Source organism: Notamacropus eugenii, chromosome 1 (genome assembly GCF_028372415.1).
Source record: "Notamacropus eugenii isolate mMacEug1 chromosome 1, mMacEug1.pri_v2, whole genome shotgun sequence".
Taxonomy (NCBI): Eukaryota; Metazoa; Chordata; class Mammalia; order Diprotodontia; family Macropodidae; genus Notamacropus; species Notamacropus eugenii.
In genome coordinates this window covers 137,030,001-137,051,352 of record NC_092872.1, presented here as the reverse complement: position 1 = coordinate 137,051,352, position 21,352 = coordinate 137,030,001, and the positions used below count along the sequence as shown (strand labels likewise).

The 21,352-nt window shown below is 38.2% G+C and overlaps 1 protein-coding gene across 1 annotated transcript in view; it reads right to left on the bottom strand.

Annotated features, from left to right (window-relative positions):
• MYO1E (myosin IE) overlaps window positions 1-21,352 on the bottom strand; it is a 226,980-nt gene that overhangs the window by 103,593 nt on the left and 102,035 nt on the right. The window contains exons 5-7 of the mRNA XM_072615613.1: window positions 10,025-10,112; window positions 4,801-4,890; window positions 79-210 (exon numbers count right to left, since the gene is read on the bottom strand). Coding sequence (XP_072471714.1) covers window positions 79-210; window positions 4,801-4,890; window positions 10,025-10,112 — 310 coding nt within the window. The remainder of the gene's footprint in view (window positions 1-78; window positions 211-4,800; window positions 4,891-10,024; window positions 10,113-21,352) is intronic.

Here is a 21,352-nt window from a genome sequence, read left to right as displayed (position 1 = left end):
TAATACCTAAGCACAATTCATCTGGGAAAGAAAATGTAGGAAGAGAAAAAAGTTTCATTTTTTAAAAAATGTTCTAACCTGATAAAATATGTGAAAACTCCGTTCTCCAGGATTCCTCATCACCACTCTGGATTTTTCCAGAAGGAAGTTGGAGATCTTTCCACCATCTGGTTCTCCACCTGGACTAAACTGGATTTCAAAGTATTTCCCCTGAAATAAAGGATTGTTTTGAATTTTTTGAAAGTTAAGTATTATTTTGAAGAAAGAACAAAAACACCAAGTTCCTAACTGGCTCATGATACAGCATAATTTGAGGAAATTGATAAAAAAAATACATTTTCCAAATTACTCCATTTATGGATCATATTACAGACTTAAGGCTACAAGGTGCTATGGAGGCCCAACCTCATAATTTTACAGATGAAGAAACTGAGGTGGGTTAATGATGCCCATTTACAGTTAATTGTCACAGTAGAGGCAGCTAGGTGGTGCAGTGGATAGAGTGCTGGGCCTGGAGTCAGGAAGATTCATCTTCCAACATTCAAATCTGGCTCCAGATACTTATGAACTGTGTGACCCTGGGCAAGTCACTTAACCCCATTTGCTTCAGTTTCCTTGTCTGTAAAACGAACAGGAGAAGGAAATGGCAAAGCACTTGGCCAAGAAAACCCCAAATGGGGTCATGAATAATCAGGCATGACCGAACAGCAAGAAAAGGTTACCACAGCTAATACGTATCTGAGGAAGAATTCAAACACAAGTCTTCCTTACTCCAAGTCCAGCCTCTCAACCCACCACATCTACCTTGGGATCTCCTCACCTTGTCCTCTGAAACAATCACCCATTTTCTTAGCCCTGTAACTATATATTAGTATAATATAATGAGTGATCTATATCCTTGTAGCTTCACTGGATCAAATATATACTACATTTATTCACATGTTGTACCCCCATTCCTCCTCACTGACATTTCAATCCTAAAAAGGGAAAGGGTGGAGAGATCATGGATTGTCATTGCCTGGATGATAGTGAACTCTGGCAGCCTGGTCAATGGATAGCAAAATTCCTTGTTGGCAGACTATGGCTATTATCAAGAATGCCCTTTAGTTTGGGATAAGATAACAGTCATTAAAAATTGGAAAACAATCACTGGGCATAAGATTTTATTAAAGCAAATGGGTTTATTTTACTTTGTCCCTTTCTATATCACATCCATCAAGAGCAGTTAAAATAAGTAAACATCCATTTGGGCTTTTCTTGGCAAAGATTCTGGAGTGGTTTGCCATTTCCTTCTCCACTTTATATCATAGATGAAGAACTGAGGCAAAGAGGATTAAGTGACTTGCCCAGGGTCACACAACTAGTTAAGTATCTGAGACTGAATTTTAATTCAGGCCTCCTGACTCTAGGGCCAGCAGCCTATCTACTGTGCCACCTTCCTGCCATACTGCCACTGGATCTGCTTCTATTTAAAAGAAATGAACATGGATTGCCTTTTAACATAAGTAAAACACTTTGCAAATCTTAAAGTGCTGTATAAGCATTAGTTAATAACAATAATAAGAATATCCAAGAATATATTTGATGGAGGACAGACAAAATATCCCATTTAGTAATGAAAGTATTAGGCTAATTAGTTTTTAAAAGGTATTGGTAACCTTATTAAGAGAATGGAATTATGCTTTAATGACCTGAGGATAGGGAATTATCAACTAACACTGTTGTTTTGAGGGAAGTATTTCTTTAGCTATTTAATCTTAGTGACTAGCCCAGACTCATATCAGAAAGAAAAAGAATTCTTAATACATGGATTTTTTTTTCTACCTGTCCTCGGCACCCAGCACAGTGCCATGCACATTTTAAATGCTTAACATATACTTGTGGAGAGGAGAAAACAAAGTCAAAAACCAACAATCCAGAATTCATCCAGACAGCAACTATCCATCAGACCTTACCCTTCCTCACTTCTCCCTCACTCTACCGGACTTCCTATCTCATTTCTATCTTGAAAAAAAAAACAAACAAAACAAGAAACTCAGAAAAGAAAATTCCTTTCAATAGGCCGTCATAATGAATTATAATTATTTCAGGAAGAGCCTTTAAAAATTACAGTTTTTTTTTCTGAGAAAAAACTTGTATTTTCTTCCTAAAATGGCATGAGTTAAGGGTAAATATGCAAACAAGACTGTCACAGACACTTGGCTACTTTCCTAAGCCAAGTACAATTTACACACTGGGAAAAGAGGAAAGAAGGCTTACTTCACTGATTTTATTGCCAGGGTGGCCCCCATGGGGAAGGCAGGCTGTTTTGAAAAGAAAAGTAAATTGTGCAGTCTGGTAAAGTTTTAGCATGTCTTTCAAAGATTAAATAGGCTAACAAATACATAAAGTAACATATAAAAAGCAGTGTGGGGGAGATTGGTCCATATTCTGGTTCCCTACTTCCCACCCCCACCGCTAACTTCCTCCCCTAACCCAGCCCTGGCCCCGAAGAACTTTCTACACGTCAATGGAGTACAGACATCAAGCAGAAAAAGAAATATTATGCTGTGAGGTAAATATCTCAAATAACGTTGGGCTGAGGGGAGTGAAAGGTCATTAGACTGACAGGCATAAATCATTAGGGAATGTGGGAGCTAGGCGGGAATTTCACAGGGTTCTTTTTTAAAGTTAGAAACTTCCCATTATACTGATTCAAAGGAAAAAAAATTACTTTTCTCCTTTAAAAGTCTCATTCATTCGTGAAAAAGGCTCAGAATGACTCCCATTGGCTCTTCCAGTGTCAAGAATAAACTATAATTCAGATACTATCTAAACCCCAACACAATACATGGCTGCTTTGAACAGAGACTTCTCTATCAGCGATGACATTGTTTGGGAGACAGTACAATGTAGCAGAAAGAGCTATGTATGGGTTTTTCCCGCTAGGAAGCTGGAGTCTGAGCATGGGCCCTGCCATTGGGTGACCTTGAATAAGTCACCTTTCTGGGCCTCACTTTGCTTTTCTATACAATAGGTACCATAACAATAATGCCTATTTGTAGAACACTTGCAAAACTATTTTTTTTTTTAAACATACTTGGTCTCACTTTATCCTATACTACCTTCTTCAGGGTTTCGGTGAAGATCACAGAATTTCAGCATATAAAGGGACCTCAAAGGCCCCCTTTTTAGTAATGAAAACATTGAGCTAACTAGTTTTTAAAAGGTACTGGTAACCTTACTAAGAGAATGGCATTATGCTTTAATGACCTGAGGACAGGGAATGATCACCTAACACTGTTGTTTTGAGGGAAGTATTTCTTTAGCTATTTAATCTCTGACAGACTAGCTCAAACTCACATCAGAGAGAAAAAGTATTTTTAGTATTTATTTATGGTGATGATGAATTGGCATTTTCATGGCAATTTGAAGAGCTTTACCAATTATCTCACTTGATCCTCACAAAGACCCTGGAAGGCAGATGCTATTATTTTCCAAATTTTAAGAGACAGGGAAATTGAATCCAACAGTGGTTAAGTGACTTACCCAAGGTCATGCAGCTACTAAGTTTCTAAGACTAAATGCAGGACCTTCTGACTCCAGGTTTAGCCGTCTATCCATAGTGTCACCTAGTTAGAATATCTCCTACAGGTGGCTTAACAGTCTTTGGTTAAAAGATATTCAGTAAGGATGAGGCTACTACCTACTGAAGCAGCCCATTAGGCTATGGAATAAAACTAAATTTGCCTGTTTCTATTTACCTGCCTTTAGATCTGTCCTTTGGGGATAAGTGGAACATGTCTATTCCCTCTTCCCATGAAAGCTTTTTAAATGTTTAATGATAGCTTTCAAGTCCCTGTAGTTTATCTGGGTCTGTTGGCTTAAATGGATCAAGGAAGATGCAAATAAGAGAACTCAGGAAAGTACTTTGTAACTGTGACTTGTACAGATGTGAGATACTATTATCCAACAGACTGTTACAGGACAAAGAGGACAGGGCGCTAGGCTTGGAGTCAGGAAGACCTGAGTTCAAATCTAGTCTCAAATACTTACTAGCTGGGACCATGGACAAGTCACTTTAACCTCTCTCAGTCTACTTCTTCATCTACAAAATGAGGACAATAATACCATCTATCTTACGGGGTTATTGTAAGGACCAAATGAGACAACATACATATATTGCTTTGCAAAACTTAAAAAGGTTACATAAACACTAGTTATCATCATTATTATTATCTATCAGGAAAAACAAGCCCAGCAGTAAATAAATACGAAGAACTGGAGACACAGCATTGTTGGTGCTGAGGTCGACATCATCCTGACTGACAGCTGAGAAGGTTCCAGCAGACATTGAGGTAAACGAGAGTTTCACCCTTCAGTGCTCCCCGAGTAAACTTCCAGGCAGCTAAATCAGTCTGGTTTAGTGGTGAAGCCTGAACTCCTATTCTAGTCTTTGTTATAAATTTATTTGGCAGAAAAATCAAGGCTGATTTATGCTTCTCTCCTGGCCCAATCTGCTCTCTTCATAAATTCTGATTTGTAAAATAAGGATTTGGGTTCAGGAGAATCTTGAAAATCATTTTATTTACATAATCAAATGCCTACAAATAACTATAATCAATGTACAACTGAAGCCAGTCAACTAAAGGATCTGGAAAGTAAAGAAATGATCAAGAAGGATGTTTCCCAAGAAAATTTAAAAGCCAGATTTTCCTTTGGGATAGATAGATATCGAAAACCCAATTCAGGGATGTCAGAAAAAGAATGCAAGTTAGACTGAATTGGACCAGTTGATGGAGTGCTTAAGGATAGACTTACGAATCTGCTGGAGTTGTTATTCCGTACAGTCTTGGCATTCCCAAAGGCCTCCAATAGTGGATTAGATTGTAGAATGATGTCCTTTACATGCTAAAAATGGAACACAAAACAAAAAAACCCTTATCTATTCAATTCTTTATTATAAAGAATGGCTGTTTGATAGGAAATAGGATAAAGAAGGAAAAAAGCAATTGCCTGTTAATATATATTTAATTTTCTATTGTTGTAGATGTATCTAAGCCTGCACAGAATAGCATGTTTTATTTCTTTTTAAAATTTTATGATTTTTTTTTAATCTGCAAAAATCCATTCTCACTGCCTTGCCCCTACTAATTGAGAAAGAAAAACAAAACCCTTGTTACCAACATATGTGGTCCTGCAAAACTGCCACGTTGGCCATGTCCAAAAAAAGCATCAATCTTCACTCCATCACCTCAGTCAGGGTGTAAGTGGCGTGTTTCATCACGAGTCTCCCAGAACTGTGGCTGGTCTTTTTGTTGATTCTAAATCTTTCAAAATTGTCGTTAAAATATTGCTTCATGGTATAAATTGTTCTGCTCGCTTCACTTTGCATCAGTTCGTATCGGTTTTTCTGAAAACATCCCCTTCATCAACTCTTATAAAACAACAGTATTCCATCTCATTCATATACCATAGTCTATTAGGCCATTCTACAATTAATGGGCATTCCTTCAGCTTCCAATTGTTTCCCACCAGAAAGAACTGATATAAATAATTTTTATGTTGATAGGTCCCTTTTCCCCTCTTTTTTTTTTTTTTTTGTGATTTCTTTGGGATATAGACCCAGTACTGTGAATACTACAATTTCTAAATTTATTAAGAAAAATGACCAGATTATAGGCATCTACATAGAATTTATTCTTTAAAACTGAGTTTTCCTAAACCTCTATTTATCTGTTTCATCATTCTGTCTCCTATTTAATGAAAGGTCCACTGGAATAGATCCCTAGTCAAGAAAGTGTGGTTCAGAGGAAAGAGTACGAGATTTGTGGGGGGTGGGTCAAAAAACCTGGATTCAAATCTCAGCTCTGATGCTCTACCCATGTGATCTCCACTTTAACTTTTAGAGGTCTCAATTTCTTCATCTATAAAATAAGGGTGCTGGAATCAGGGACCTCTGAGGTCTCTTCTGACTCCAAATCTACAATCCTACAAGATTAGAATATACCCTCACATCTCAAGTTTTAGCTGGTAGACCTCCAAGTTCACTGAAACTGCCACACCCAGTTCTGATAGATTTCTTGGGAGGCTTGGTCAGCTCAGTATCTCCTCCCATTCTCCCCTAAGAGACTATACTGTCAGTAACTACCCACCCACTCGGTGATTTCACTGGCATCATAAAGTATAGGTCCTTTGCACTTAAAGGCTGAGAGCTCACAATCTATAGATCTATAGAAGATAATCCCTGACTAGGCAAGGGCTTGTGAGTCCTACACTGGAAAGCTGAATTTGGCTTTCGCAACACTATCAGTCCAACATCAGTTTGCATGGTGTGTAGCCTCCCATGATGCCCATGAGACAGCTCAATAGACATTAGTTCATAGTGATGAGGTATCTGGAACAAAAATGAGTCATTTCTTGTACTTTTAATTATTCACAGGCTATGGACAATTAAGTTCCAGAAATAACAGATTTCTGGGTTATTCTTTCTCTTTGCTACTGATTAATTCTAAGCCAGGAACCCCATATCACTGTCTTCAAAGAAAAACAGGAAGAATGAAATTTATAGGAAATGAAAACTACAAGTCTGCAGACTAGCAACTAACAAAGTACCAAAATATTTAAATTATTATTTCTAATAGCCTCAAATAATGAGAACAAGGGACATTGCAGGAGGGCATTGTAGCCCTCAAAGGTTATGCTTATACTTCTTAAGATCAGAGTGTTACAGATCTCACAATGGAAGGGACCTCAAAGGTCATCTGGTCCAACCCTCCTATTCCATAAATGAAGAAATTGAGGAAGATTAAAAGATTAATTTATATTCACATAACTGGTATGCATCAGTGATAGGACTTGAATGCAGGTCCCATGACTTCAGGGCCAGTACTCTTTCCACTATGCCACACTGCCTCTTCTTACTACACCACCTCAGAAGAGCTATGGTTTCATCAATGAGTTGTCACCCCACTGCGATACTGCAAATTCTCCATGGTTTTACAGGTTGCTATGGACAAAAATATCCTAGCTTTCTTTAATAGTTTTATACTTCAATGGATCTGTGATCTCATCCACATCACCTAAAAAATATTGCTTTAATCTTATCTGACCTATCCTGTCAGGGTAACTTCACTTTCCATTATGAAATACATAGCATTGATATGCTTCATTCACAAACTTGTAATCTCTCTTTCTGTATCTCCCCACACCCCCCACATAACTTTTATGCTTTCTAGGACTTAATTTTATTTCTTTGTAAATACATATGAGTGAGACCCAACAGGATTTTGCTGTTTGACAACATTATGGTAAGCAGCACATCACTGACTGGAGTGGCTAAGATGGTAATTGGAGTGGAAGTGGGGAGACAGGAAACACCATGTCATAGTGGTTTGGGTGATGAGCCCACCAAACTGAAAAAGAAAAAAAGGGGAACAGATATTTAAAAGATGATGCCCACTGAAGGGAATCAGAGAGTGCCAACTTGATATTCTTACCACTTCCTGGTGATCTCTGTTGAAACAGCAATTCTGTATTAGTAAGTCACTGAATATGCTTTAGAGCACAGGATATGGTACAGTGGAAAGAGCACTGGTTTGGGGCTTAGAAAACCTGGGTTTGGCATATCACATCTTCCTTCTAGGCGTCAGTTTTCAGATATGTAAGAAAATGAGAAGATTGAGAGTAGGTGACTTCTTATATCCACTTCAGCTCTATCTAATCTGATCAGCAGACTCAATTACTTTTGATTCATCCTCATTCTTCAATTCTTTGTAGGATGACTCTTCTCACTTCTTCAAACCATTTCCTCTCTAGACTTCTATGACAGTTATTCTCTGTCTTCATTATGAGTTTGTCCATTCTGGGTGGAAATATTTCAAGGTGAAATCATTGATTTTTCTTTAAAACTCACCCCACTAGAAGCAGAACACTGGGAAAGAATTTTTACAACTAGTGTCTGTGAGACCTCATTTCTAACACATATAGAGAACTGAGTCAAATGTACAAGAATACAAGTCATTCCCCAACTGATAAATGGTCAAAGGATATGAACAGGCAATTTTCAGAGAAAGAAATTAAAGCTATCTATAGTCATATGAAAAAATGCTCTAAATCACTATTGATTAGAGAGATGCCAATCAAAACAACTCTGAGGTTATCACATCACACCTATCAGATTGGCTAGCATGACAAGACAGGAAAATGATAAATGTCTGAGAAGATGTGGGAGAGTTGGAACACTAATTCATTGTTGGTGGAGCTGTGAGTTGATCTAACCATTCTAGAGAACAATTTGGAACCATACCCAAAAGACTATAAAAATGTGCATACCCTTTTGACCTAGCAATACCACTTCTAGGATTATATCCCAAAGAGATCATAAAAATGGGAAAAGGACCCACATGTACAAAAATCTTTATAGCAGTTCTTTTTATGGTGGCCAAGAACTGGAAATTGAGGAGATGCCCATCAAATGAATGGTTGAATAAGTTGTGGTGTATGATTGTAATGGAATACTATTGTACTACAAGAAATGATGAGCAGGCAGGCAGACTTCAGAAAAATCAGGAAAGACTTATATGAACTGATGCTGAGAGAAGTGAGAAGAGCCAAGAGAACATTACGCACAGTAACAGCCACAGTGTGCGAGGACTATTTTTGATAGACTTAGCCCTTCACAGTAATCCAAGGACCTAAAACATTTCCAAAGGACTCATGATGCAAAATGCCATCCACATCCAGAGTAAGAACTATGGAATCGGAATGCAGAATGAAGCAGGCTGTTTTCTCCTGTTATGCTTTGTTTTGTTTTTCTCATGGTTTCTCCAATTTGTTTTAATTCTTCTGTACAGCATGACTAATGTGAAAATGTATTTAATAGGAATGTACGTGTAGAACCCATATAAGATTGCATGCTGTCTTGGGGAAGAAGGGAGAGGGGGAGAAAATTTGGAACTTGTGGAAGTGATTGATTGCTGAAAACTGAAAATAAATAAATAAATTTGGAAGAAAAAACCCCACCGCCCCTAAAAAGCTCAGCCATTTTCACAATGTTATGTGAATGATTCTCAAATTAGCACCTCTAATCCTTACTTCTCTGTGGAGCTCTAGACCTCTATTTCCAATAAGACATTTTAATCTGGATATGCCATGATCAGAAATAGGACCAGGAATAGGCAAGCTGGGGAGCTGCCTAAAGTAGAACAATAAAGGTGCAACATAGGATACATTTTAAAGAATAAATGCATGTATTTTCAATGACAAAACCTTTTTTTCAAGACATATAATTTTCCTTTTCTGATAAATCAGGTCACATGTGTTATAGTTCAAAGTTCAAAGTCTCTAGTGGACACATAGGACACAATTTTAAAGGATTCCTAGAGTATACAAAGGCTTTGCCTCCAGCTCTGATTGTGGTCACCTTGAATTTAATATCTAAAATGAAACTCTTCTTTTGTCTAGATTTATTATTTCATCATTGTGATAACTCTCCATAGATGCAGATTGGAAATTCACGTAGAATATATAGTCGTACAAAGTTGTCCAGGTCACACAGCTAAGCAAGTGTCAGAGGTCAGACTTGAATCCAGGGCTTTCAATCTCAAGTCCAGGCCTCTTTGTCCACTACCACACAATGTCTCTTTTCTGAACTCCCCACCCCAAAAAGATTCCCCCTTCTGACTTTCCTAATTCTGTCATTCTATGATTGACTGATTAAAAACTGGTTCTGAAAGATCATTGACAAAACCTCATCAGAATTTAACCTTTTTCTAAACAGACCATCACAAGATTTTGAGAAAGCAAGATATAACCACAGAAGTGTTGGCCACTGTTAGCTTCCAAAAGTTGTCAATGTGCTACCTACTTGTGCTTATTTAGAGATGGGCTATTTGGTTACTTGTGTGATTCTGTACTGAACTTTGGGTCAAAACAAGAACAACAAAAAGTGATTTGTAATCATTTCAATCTTCTTTCATTCCTGTGGATTCTTTCTGGAATCTTGACATACCACAGGGCCCCTGAGTGGCCTCAGTCAACTCACCTGGACTTTGGGGCCACCTCCAGAAATTCTGGAGATGTAACTCATGATGTACTTGGCAGCTACAGTCTTTCCAGCACCACTTTCACCACTGAAGAGAGAAAGCACACAGAAAACATCTATGAAGTGACTCATGACATAACACCAATAAGGAACTGATTAAAAATGTGTGAAATTGAATAGAGAAGTGAGAAACACTATGGCTCTGCCAAACAAGTGGTTTCCATGAAAAGCTTAATAATACATTTAATTGATGGGTAAAACCAAAACAATTCCATCTCTTCAAGGAGACTCAGAAAAGAAATGTCACCCCCATTGAATGTACCTGCTACAAAATTCTGTACAGAAAGAGATACTGCTCTCTTACTTTGGGGGTGTGGGATTTCATTACCAATAGTGCTCGTACCCCTGTGAATCTTTCTTTCTTTCTTTTTTTGGCAAATGAATGAAAATAAACAAACGATTAGGTTTAAAATATTTTTTAAAGGATAGAAAAAAATATCCAATTTCAAGCCATTTGCCTGGAACTGATGTAGGCTTCCTTCTTTTAGACATTCCAAAATTAAATGATGAGGCAATATTAATCATATCCTGAACAACAAAGAACTGCCTTCCTGTTCTTCAGTTTTATGGCATGTTCTGCTGTGTGTGTGTGTGTGTGTGTGTGTGTGTTTTAAATAGCAGTCTACTCCTCACAATTCTATCCTTTCCTGTAAAATAATGACATCAGTACAGTACACGCTGAAATCAACGCAGATGTATATTATTCCTACCACTGGCCACAGAGTTGCCATAGAGTTAGCACGATGAAGGAGGTCAGAATTTAGGGACCTCAATGACTTAAGTCTAGCCCCAAACTTTATTTGGAAACCTTGGTTTGGTTCATGCTTATAAATAGAGTTTGAGGTTTTTGTTTGGGAAGGGAGAACAGGAGCTCTTCTCTTTCAAAGATTTCCAGACAGAGCTTATTGCTGCTACCACCATATTGTGGGGTGGGCATTAGCTCTCTCTCACGTTACTAGGGAAAATGGAATAACAACTGTTGGTGCTTGCTTTATCATTTTGTTGTTTTTCAGTTGTTTCAGGCTCTTCATGACCCCATTTGGGGATTCCTTGGCAAAGATTTTGGGGGTGGTTTTCTATCTCTTTCTTTGCCTCATTTGACAGATGAGGAATCTAGGCAAAGAGGGTTAAGTGACTTGTCCAGAGTCACACTAGTTAGTAAGGGTCTGAGGCTGGATTTGAACTCAGGAAGATGAGTTTTCCTAATTCCAAGCCTGGCACTATAACCACGGCACCACCTAGCTGCCCCATATACATACACATGTACATACATAAAGGGTATCTCAAACATCAATCAAACATTTACTTTTTTAAGTCTTCAAATAACATTTTACTTTTTCCCCAATTATCTGTAAAAACAATTAAATTTTTTTTTTAAATTTTGTATTTCAAATTCTATCTCTCCTTCCTTCCCCTTTCTGAGATGGTAAGCAATCTGATGTAGGCTACACATGTGCAATCATGTAAAACATATTTCCATATTAGTCATTTTGCGGATGAAAACTTAAATCAAAAAAAAGAAACTGAAAAATAGTATATATTTCTGTGCACAGTCAGATGCCATCCGTTCTTCCTCTAGAGGCAGACAGAATTTTTCATCATGAGTCCTTTGAATCAAACATTTCTTAAGATTCTACTCTGCCTAGGCACTGTGCTCAGTGCTGGGGATACAGTCCCTGCCCTCAAGAAGCTTATAATCTTGCAGTTTAAGTCATTAAACCTACATACACACATGTATGTATGTACAGATAGGTATATATCTGTTGTTTGAAGACTGGATTAGTTAAGTCTGCAGAAGTCCATCACCAGGTTAGGTAGAGGGATGATATATTTTTCAGCTTTCAGTCATTCTTGCAAACCCTCTCAGAAAGTATGGAGGGTCTGTATTAGCAGAAAATACCCCCACTGATGAAATACTAAATTCTTGAAGTAGTTCACTGTCACGAGTACAGTGTTCTTGTTGACTGATAGACAGACATAGCTGCTGACATCTCTGCCCTCAGTGGATGGCAAGCTTCTTGAGGACAGGCATTGTCTTTTGTTTTACCTTTGTATCCTCAGCATCTAGCAGTGTCTGGTACATAACAGGTGCTAAATAAATGCTTGTTGGATTAGATCAGAAGAGAGAAAAGAAAAGGGGAAAAAAAACTTCATCCTATTAAATTTATTAAAAGTGTCCTGAGAAAGAACTAATAAATGGTAGTATGTACATAATAATTTTACTTATGTATACTATCTGTTTCTAATGGTAGCTCTCTCTAGGGTGAGTAGGAGTGAGAGAAGAAAAAAAGAGGAAAAAGAGAAGTTTACATGATAACTATTATATATTTTAAAAGAATAGAAAGTTGTACATAAGAGATTTGGAGTTTCATATGTAGTCATCTTTTATAATTATGTCATGGATGCTTTTAAATAAAAAAAAATAACCTGACAGCACTGCCCTCTATTCCTTATGACTGTAGCAAAGAAAATGGTGGAAAACTGAAGCTTTTTCTCCTTTCCTGAAAGCCAATGAAAACAACCACAATGCAAGGGAAAATACTGATTTTATACATTAAGTAAGGGTTTCGGGTCCGGAATTAAGACCTCTAAATGTTCAGAAATTTGTTGTCTTTTCAGTAGCTTCAACTGAGATTAGAAATTGTCTAGATGTTGATCTGAATTGTCATTACTGGGTTTCAATTTACATACACTTTTAAAGAGCATTATTGATTTGAGCCGGTAATTTGCTCACAATATCGTACAATAATGGAATGTTACAATTACCTGAATTGTATAGTAAGTATATGTGACCATAATTATACCTGGTGCTCTCCCTGGTAAAGTCAACTGTGTTTCTTCTTTTGGGCATAGCACCAACGAAAGCCTAAAGCAAAGTAACAGTGAACAGAACAACCAGCATCTCACAGATGTCAGCACCATCAGCTTTGCTTATGGTAACAGGCCATGTGAACTCCCTTTTCTAACTTAGTTTTTATAAATTGATTCCCAACTGAATGAAAAAACTATCCTACAAGTTTATTTTCTTTATGTTTAGAAATCCAGCTGCTAAAATGCTTTGAGACACTTTCGAACAAAAACTCTCACAGATTTCATACAAAATGTCAGTTTAAATAGAAGTAAAATCTAACGTTTCCATACACAGTCATTACAGAAATTGGAACATGTGGTTTAAATTCAACAAGAAATGGGAGGAGTGGCTTACAAATATAAACTAATTATGACAGTAAATTAATTATTAGCTTCAAGGATACTTTTTTTTGCAGCCAGGTGTAGGGTCATTCTGCACCAAAGAGCAATAAAATGATTTCAATACATTTCTCCTACTATCAGATACAAATGCATGATGTCACAATGCATATCTTCCAGTGGAATACTACAGAATCACCAGAGCCAAGTTCGTTTACAGATGAGATGCGTCTACCCCACCCTGTTCTGCCCCCAAGTATTTTTAGTATTGGCCTGATACTACAATGCTAGTAATTTTGATAGTATTTATTCCTTTTCATTAAATATAATGCAAATGTGTTTCATTATTTTTTGGTGACAGTAAACATGCTTTCTACTTAACTGTATTTCTTTAGACCTAACTAGTCTAACCTGAGTAGTCCAGATGGGACTCATTATTTAGTCAGGTCAGTCAACAAGCATTTACTATGAGCTAGGCATCGTGTTAAAGTGGGGCGAAAACAAATATGAGCAAAAAGGCAATTCCTGCCCTCAAGGAGCTTATATTCTAATGGCTAAGACAATAGATAAAAGGAAGCTGAAGGGAGGGAAAGGGCAGCAAGGGGGCATAGAAGACAGGATGCTGAGTCAGAAAGACATCCTCATGAGTTCAAATCTGGCTTCAGACACTTCCTAGCTGGGTGACCCTGGACAAGTCACTTAACTGTTTGCCTCAGTCTCCTTATCTATAAAATGAGCTGGAGAAGGAAATGGCAGACTGCTCCAGTATCGTTGTCAAGAAAACCCCAAATTTGGATTTTTCCTGGCAAAGATAGTTAAGTGGAATGCCATTTCCTTCTCTAGTTCATTATACAGATGAGGAAACTGAGGCAAACAGGGCTAAGTGACTTGCCTAGGGTCACAGGGCTAGTGAGTGTCTGAGGCTGGATTTGAACACCCGAAGATGAGTCTTTTTGACTCCAGGTATGACACTAGTTACCGTGCCATCTAGCTGTCAGAAAAAAGTTTAGTGACTCAACCAAAGTCAAATGAGTATTTTTTTTTAACTTTGTGAGGAATTTCTCAAGTAAAAAAGGAATGAAAAATAAATATGAGGCTACAAATTCTGAGGTTATACAAGGCCAAAGCATTGCTGTAACTGATCATTAGTCCAGAAGATAAAATGATAAATAATGCCATCAGAAATGGGAAGATTTGAAAGCTGACCTTACTGAAGCAATCACAAATGTATGGAGGACTTTGAACTCCTCATTGGCAAATGAGTCTCATTAGCTGGGATCAAAATCTCAACGACTCCAATCCTGTCTGTACTTTTATGGAAGCACACCCCTTTAGTAATCTCATTTTGCCAAAAATATTGGCTATCTCACACAAAGTCGGAAATAACAAATAATAGCCTTGCACCACAATGATCATAAGACAAGATAATCTCAAGGGAATGAGAAGCCACATCAAAGAAGGGTTCTGGCTGTCCCGACATCACTAACAACTCAGTTCATGCAGTCACTACTTGGCAGGGTGACAGTATATGACGGGAAGATGTTTATTTTTTTCTTCAAAATATCTTTTCTGCTCATCTTGGAGGGAGTAGGGGGGGGTAGGTATACAAAACCCAAATCTTGAAATTGGTCATTAAAACGTAATTATTATGTCTCTACATGGGCAATGAAGTTGGTACTCCATCTTCCATCTCCAGACCTTTTTATAAGCTGAAATACAGTCCCCTTCTTGTGTCATCTCTTGTGTTCTTGTTCTCTTTCAAGAACAACCCAGGTCCTGGTTATGGGAAGCCTTTTCTGATTCCTTTCATACTGGACGAACTGCTGGACTTGGGAGTCAGGAAGACCTGAATTTGAATCTTGCCTCTGAAATTAACTAGATAAATGACTGGGCATGCATCTGTGTGTCACAGAGGATAGAATGCTAGGTCTGGAATCAGAAAGACCTGAGTTCAGATCTTGCCTCAGACACTTATCACTCGTGTGACCCTAGGCAAGTCACTTCACCCTGTTTGCCTCAGTTTCCTCATCTGTCAAATGAGCTGGAGAAGGAAATGGCAAACCACTCCAGTATCTTTGCCAAGAAAACCCCGAATGGGGTCGTGAAGAGTCAGACACAACTGAACAACAATAACACGAGCTTGGGCAAGTCGCTCAGCACGAGTTTCCTCACCTATAACAGGGAAATTAAAATTTACCCTACCACCCAAAGAATGCTTAGTAGCAAATGAGATAATAACAATAATAGATAGTATTTACTTAGTGATTTAAGGCTTTCAAAGAGCTTTATAAATATTATCTCATTTGCTCCTCACAACAATCATGTAACATGGGTGCTATTAATACCCCCAGAGGAAGATTGAGGCTGAAAAAGATTAGGTGACATGCTCAAGGTCAATACCTAGTAAGTGTCTGAGGGCAGATTTGAACTCAGGTCTTCTAGTTTCTAGGTCCTACATTCTATCCATTTTCCCATTTAATGTTAACTAAATTATTAATAATTCTATTATTATTACTACTTCCTTCTCAAAATATCATATAAATACACAAATCTATGCCATATCACCTAGCAGAATTGAACCATTCATATCCAACAAAAATTTACTAGAATTTAAGTTTGTTGTGAATAGGGATCTTTGTGTCCCTACTACTAAATACACACAGTGGCTGCTTAGTACATGCTTGCTGAATTAGGCTGGCAAAATATAATTAAATGAACAATGATCACAACTATTTTATTTCCAGCATTTTGAAATGTGCATAAAAGTTCTACTTCTTCCAAATAGCAAATAAATCCATATTTAAATCACATTGTTGAAGAGGCAAGCTGTAAGATTTGGTCTGCAAAGAAAACGGACATGGGAGACATCTTTCTAGGCAATATTTATTTGTGGGCACTTAGTAAAACTCCAACACCATCAACAACAGCTAAATTATGTATGTGATTTGGTCAAACCCTGCCTCCACTCAGCAGGTTGTTCAAATCAGATCGTTAACTAAGCCCTCTGTTTTCAGTCAAAAGTAAACCAGCTTCCGCATTCTTGTTCAAACAGTCAATAATTTATCATACGGAACTCAAAATTTTAAAAGGAAGTTTAAAAGAAAAATTTTTTGAGCAAAAATGGCTAATATGGAAATATGTTTTGCTTGATTTCACATGTATAATTAATATCATATTGCCTGCCTTCTCAGTGGTGGGGGAGGGATAAAAAGGAGAGAATTTAGAACTCAAAATTTCAAAAGAAAAGAACCATTTAAATAAATAATAAAATTTTTAAAAAATCAAAATTTACCATATATGACCTTCTAGTCAAATTTGGGACATTTCCCTCACATTTAAAGCTTTACTCAGAAATGACTAATTAAATGGTTTTAGAAAAAGCTTACTAAGGCTAAAACAATAATAAAAATACCCTCCTGACTCATTCTTCCTCCTATATATCCTTGTGTTGAAAAGGAGAAGTTACAAGATGATTGAACCCATGGATACAATTGTCAGATAAATTAGTGACTGGATTTTACTTCGACTTTAACTGACAGGGCCTTCTAGATATAAAGTGAATAAATGACTGCTGAATTTAAGTGAATGAAGAAAGAACTTTCAAGTTTATGGAAAAATACAAAGTAACATGGGAAAACTTTCCCAGTTCTTTTCAAAGACAACTACCCTTGGTTTCATGGAAATCGTGATATTCCTGGAAGTGAATGAGGAAATCACCCTTTTCTTCTGACCTAGTTATGCAGCTGGCGCTTTGAGGTGCAAGATGACACCTTCAAGCCTTCAGCTTATATGGTTGATCAGTGAGACAAGGAATCACCGCTTTTTTTTTATTCCTGGAAGAACTAAATTTTAAATGAGAGGCAGAATCCCAGATAACACTGAACCTGTTTTTGAGTACTAGCTCTGACTCATAGGGGCTGGGTGACCACTAGGAAGTCTTTGGGATAATTTACAGGATGACAACAATAATATAAAAAAAAAAATTGAACCTACCTTATACTGGACCTAAACTTTATGAAATGCGTACAATACCTTCTAAAAACTCTGCACTAGATACCAACGAGAAGGCATTGTGATGTATTGTGATCCAGTGTGAACTGGACTTCTCAGTTAGGTGACTCCTGGGTGGAAATGCTGTCTTTAAGCCTGAGTTTATCTGTAAAATGGGGCTAATATCTATAATATCTATCATACAGAGCTGGACTGGGAATCAAATGAGATAATATGTATAAAAAACTTTGTAAAATGTAAAGTTATATGTAAATTTATTAATTATATTGTTACAAGGATAAAATGAAATATAAACCCTTTCCTCAAGGAGTTTATAGTTTAATAAAGGGGTAAGATATGCAGTAGCAGCAAAGCTTTCACACCATTCTTTTTGGAGTGTGTGTGTGAAGAGATTGAACCTCTTGTGCCTCAGCTCTCTCCCCCTCACTCCTTAATATCCAATCAGTCGCCAAGTCCTATTTCGGAATGCTTCTCTTCTCTATCACAGCACTTGGCACATGTGGGGACCTTTAATCTGTACACTTCCTGCAGATTACTCTTTATAAACAACTCTTTTTAAAAAAAAAAAAACATATCTGAAAAAGATTTCCTGCAGCAAAAGGTGAAAAAAAAATTTAAATGGTTGATTGTCAATGACTTTTCCTTATGAAAAACCTGCTCATTCCTTGGAGAATAAAACCTAAATAGTCATGCATTCAAGACCCTCAACAATTTTGCCATATTCTATCTACTTATTCCAGTTCTATCTCCCTTTCTACTTAACCCAACCTCTCCTATTAATCAATTAATTGGGTATTCAGTACCTACCTAGGTTCCACAGCACTATGTGTCATCCGTGGGAGATATCAAAGCAGTATAAGTTTAAATCTCTGCCTGCAAGAAACTTGCCACAGTATTTCTCAACACAAACCCTTTGCTGCTCCAGTTCAGCCTACTTCCTTATTGTGTCTTGAAAGTGTCATGGTAATCCTACATGTCAACCTTGCGTTCAGACTAGTCTCCCCCCCCCCAAAAGGTTAGTTGATGCACTCATTCTCTTGTTTACACTGCTATCACTTCCAGGGACTCTCCCTTCCCCTACCAAGATGGAACCATCCCTTATAATGAAGTGTACCTGATCAAACAAATCAGTGCTTGGCCATGCCTGATGATGTGTCTTGTTTTGCACTCATATAGTCCACCACGACTCTGCCAGGGGTGAGAGGCAACCTTCACCACTGACTGGCTACTCTCCCAGTGCTCTCCTTCCTCGTCACTAGGACTATCCACATTCCATCCTCGATAGTCTTCTTCCATGAGATCTTTCCTGATGAATTTAGCCTACATTTATCTCTCCTTCTCTAAAATCTTATAATCATATACTTTACAGTACATCAGGGACCCTTGTATAATGACTATAGAGGTTTATATTTATTATAGCTTTACTTATATCATTTTGGGCCGTAGTTATAATTTATTTGATACTAAGTTCTTGGTCAGGACCACAAACCCCCAATTACAACACTGTTTCTAGGGGGAAAATATAATCCTTTTAACCACATGGTTTCTAGGAGTGCATTGTGGCAAGAAGCAAAGACTGTCTGTGTATGGAAATCTGGCAGTGCCCCACTCACACCTGTTCCTCAGCAGATGAGGGCTATGGGGAATTGCATGCCAAGAAACCCTCCCAGCTGCTAGGGAGACTAATGCAGAAGTGTTATGGGAATGGAGCCAAGTCTCCTCGTCCCAACCTCATGGTGATCTGGTGTCTTACTGTATTTTCCCTCCTCTCTCACTGTAGGAACCCTTTCTTGCATATCATAAAGACCCATGGCTGGAATGTTCTCTTGCCTCATCTCTGCTAAAGTTCCACCTTCTACAAGAAGTCTTTCCAGGATCCCCCTCAAAGCCAGCACCTCTGATACCATCTCCTATGTATCTTGTAAGTATCTCATTTGTACACAGCTGTTTCCATATTATCTCTCCATTAGACTACCAGCTCCTTGAGGACAGATTATTTTTGCCTGTGTTTGTATCCTTAGCATGATACCTGGTGTTTAATAAATGGTATGTTGATTCACTGTCAATAACACTCAAATAAGATGTAAAAGCCTCTACCTAACTGTTGGGCACACAGACATTTTCCAAATGACTCATATAACAATCACACCTGGCATGTACACAGAAGGTCTTTGATCTCAAGTTCTGGGCCAACATCATCATACTGAATTGGCCAACACTGCCCTATAGTTAATGCCAGGTATCACGAGTGCCATTAGATCACATGGAAAACGGGAGAGGGAGCTCAATGAAGGGATTTCAGAAAGCATGCTGGGACTGAAAGGATCATAACTTTAGAGCTGGAAGAAGAGACTGTGGAGGCCACTGAGTCCGAACTTCTCATTTGCCAGGGAAGGAAACTGAGACCCAGATAAAGAAAGTGATTTACCCAACTCTAAGTAAGGTGGATTTTAGTGTGTGTAAAAGTGAATTTTTGTTATTATTTCTCAGTTCAGTCTCCTAGGATCTATAGCCATAACAATCTCAGTTTCCCAGTTATTAGACAGGAGTTCCCATAGTTATGGTTCAAAACATCTCCACCACACTTGTGCAGCATTATATAATGATAAATACTATCAACACCTGTTTATATCAGGCTGTGCACTGAGATCCAGGGATGAGGTGATGCAAACTTGTGCGGCCATTGCTGGCAAAATGCCTTCATTGTCTGCTGGTCTGTAAAGCAGCTGGTCAGTGAATGGGGAACCCTTAGTGTTGAATGCACAAATGCTGTATGTGCCTCAGCTGGCCCCCATGGAGGCTTGGGGGGAACCTTAGGGTTAAGTGCACAAGCTGGAATGCTGTGTGTGCCTTGACTGGTCCCCATCAAGGCTTGAAAGGATTTAGGGGAAGGACAAGTTGTACCTGTCTTGAATAACCCCTTCGAGACATAGGGGTAGCTGCCCTGCTTCTCGTGATTAGGGAATGGTGCAGGAATTTGTGCTTTCATTATCAGCAATCCTCTTCTGAGAAAACTAGACTAGAATAAAGTAAGATTATTAACCCCTTTTCAATGTCTTTCCTGTCTGACCAAATCAAGAGTGAACCTGTGCTAGCAACCATCTTGTGTGCTGTCTTATGCCAACATCACAGTAACAATAAGTGGCAAAGACAGAATATGAACCCAGGTGTTCTGACTCCAAAGCCAATGGTCCTTCCAATGTAGTAAGTGTTATAGCCTGGATCAGTTTTAGAAAGTCACTTGAGCAAATCACTTCCTTTCAATGGGTTTCTTTTTGTTTCTTGATCTATAAAATGAGGACTTTGAGCCAGAAGATGTTTAAGGCCCATTTCAGATCAGTCGATCAACCACTCAATCAATCAACGGATCAGCACTATGCTGGAGAGGGACTGGACCTATGATTTCACTGATTTGGTGAACTCTTGGGAGAGAAAACTCCTTTCCCAAAGTACACTAGCAACTCTGTCACAATCTATAATTTTACAGAGCTGCCTAATTCACTAAAAGGTGAAGGAATGTGTTTAGGATCCAACAACCAGTACAGTATGTGTCAAAGGCAGGCCTTTCTAGTTTTGAGGTGAGCTCTCTATCCACTAGAGTATGCTACCCTGTCAGGAAACTGAGGGGTAGGAGGGAAGAGAGAAAAAAATGAAACAACCTCTACCCTCAAGGAGTTTGATTCCCCACGAAGAGTGTCACCTTTGGCCAATACTGACACTGTTGTTGAGTCGTTTCAGTCATGTCCAACTTCTGGTGACCCCATTTGGGATTTTCTTGGCAAAGATACTGGAGAGGTTTGCCATTTCCTTCTTCAACTCATTTTACAGATAAGGAAACAGGGGCAAACAGGGTTAAGTGACTTGCCCAGGGTCACACAGCTAATCAGTGTCTGAGCCTAGGTTTGAACTCAGGTCTTCCTATCTCCAGGGCTACCTCTCTATCCACTGTGCCATCTAGCAGCCCATACTGCCACTGCATCGGCTTCTATTTAAAAGAAATGAACATGGACTGGAAGATTATCAGAAATGTTGCCTTTATACATTGATATCATCTGTCTCATGAAAGTA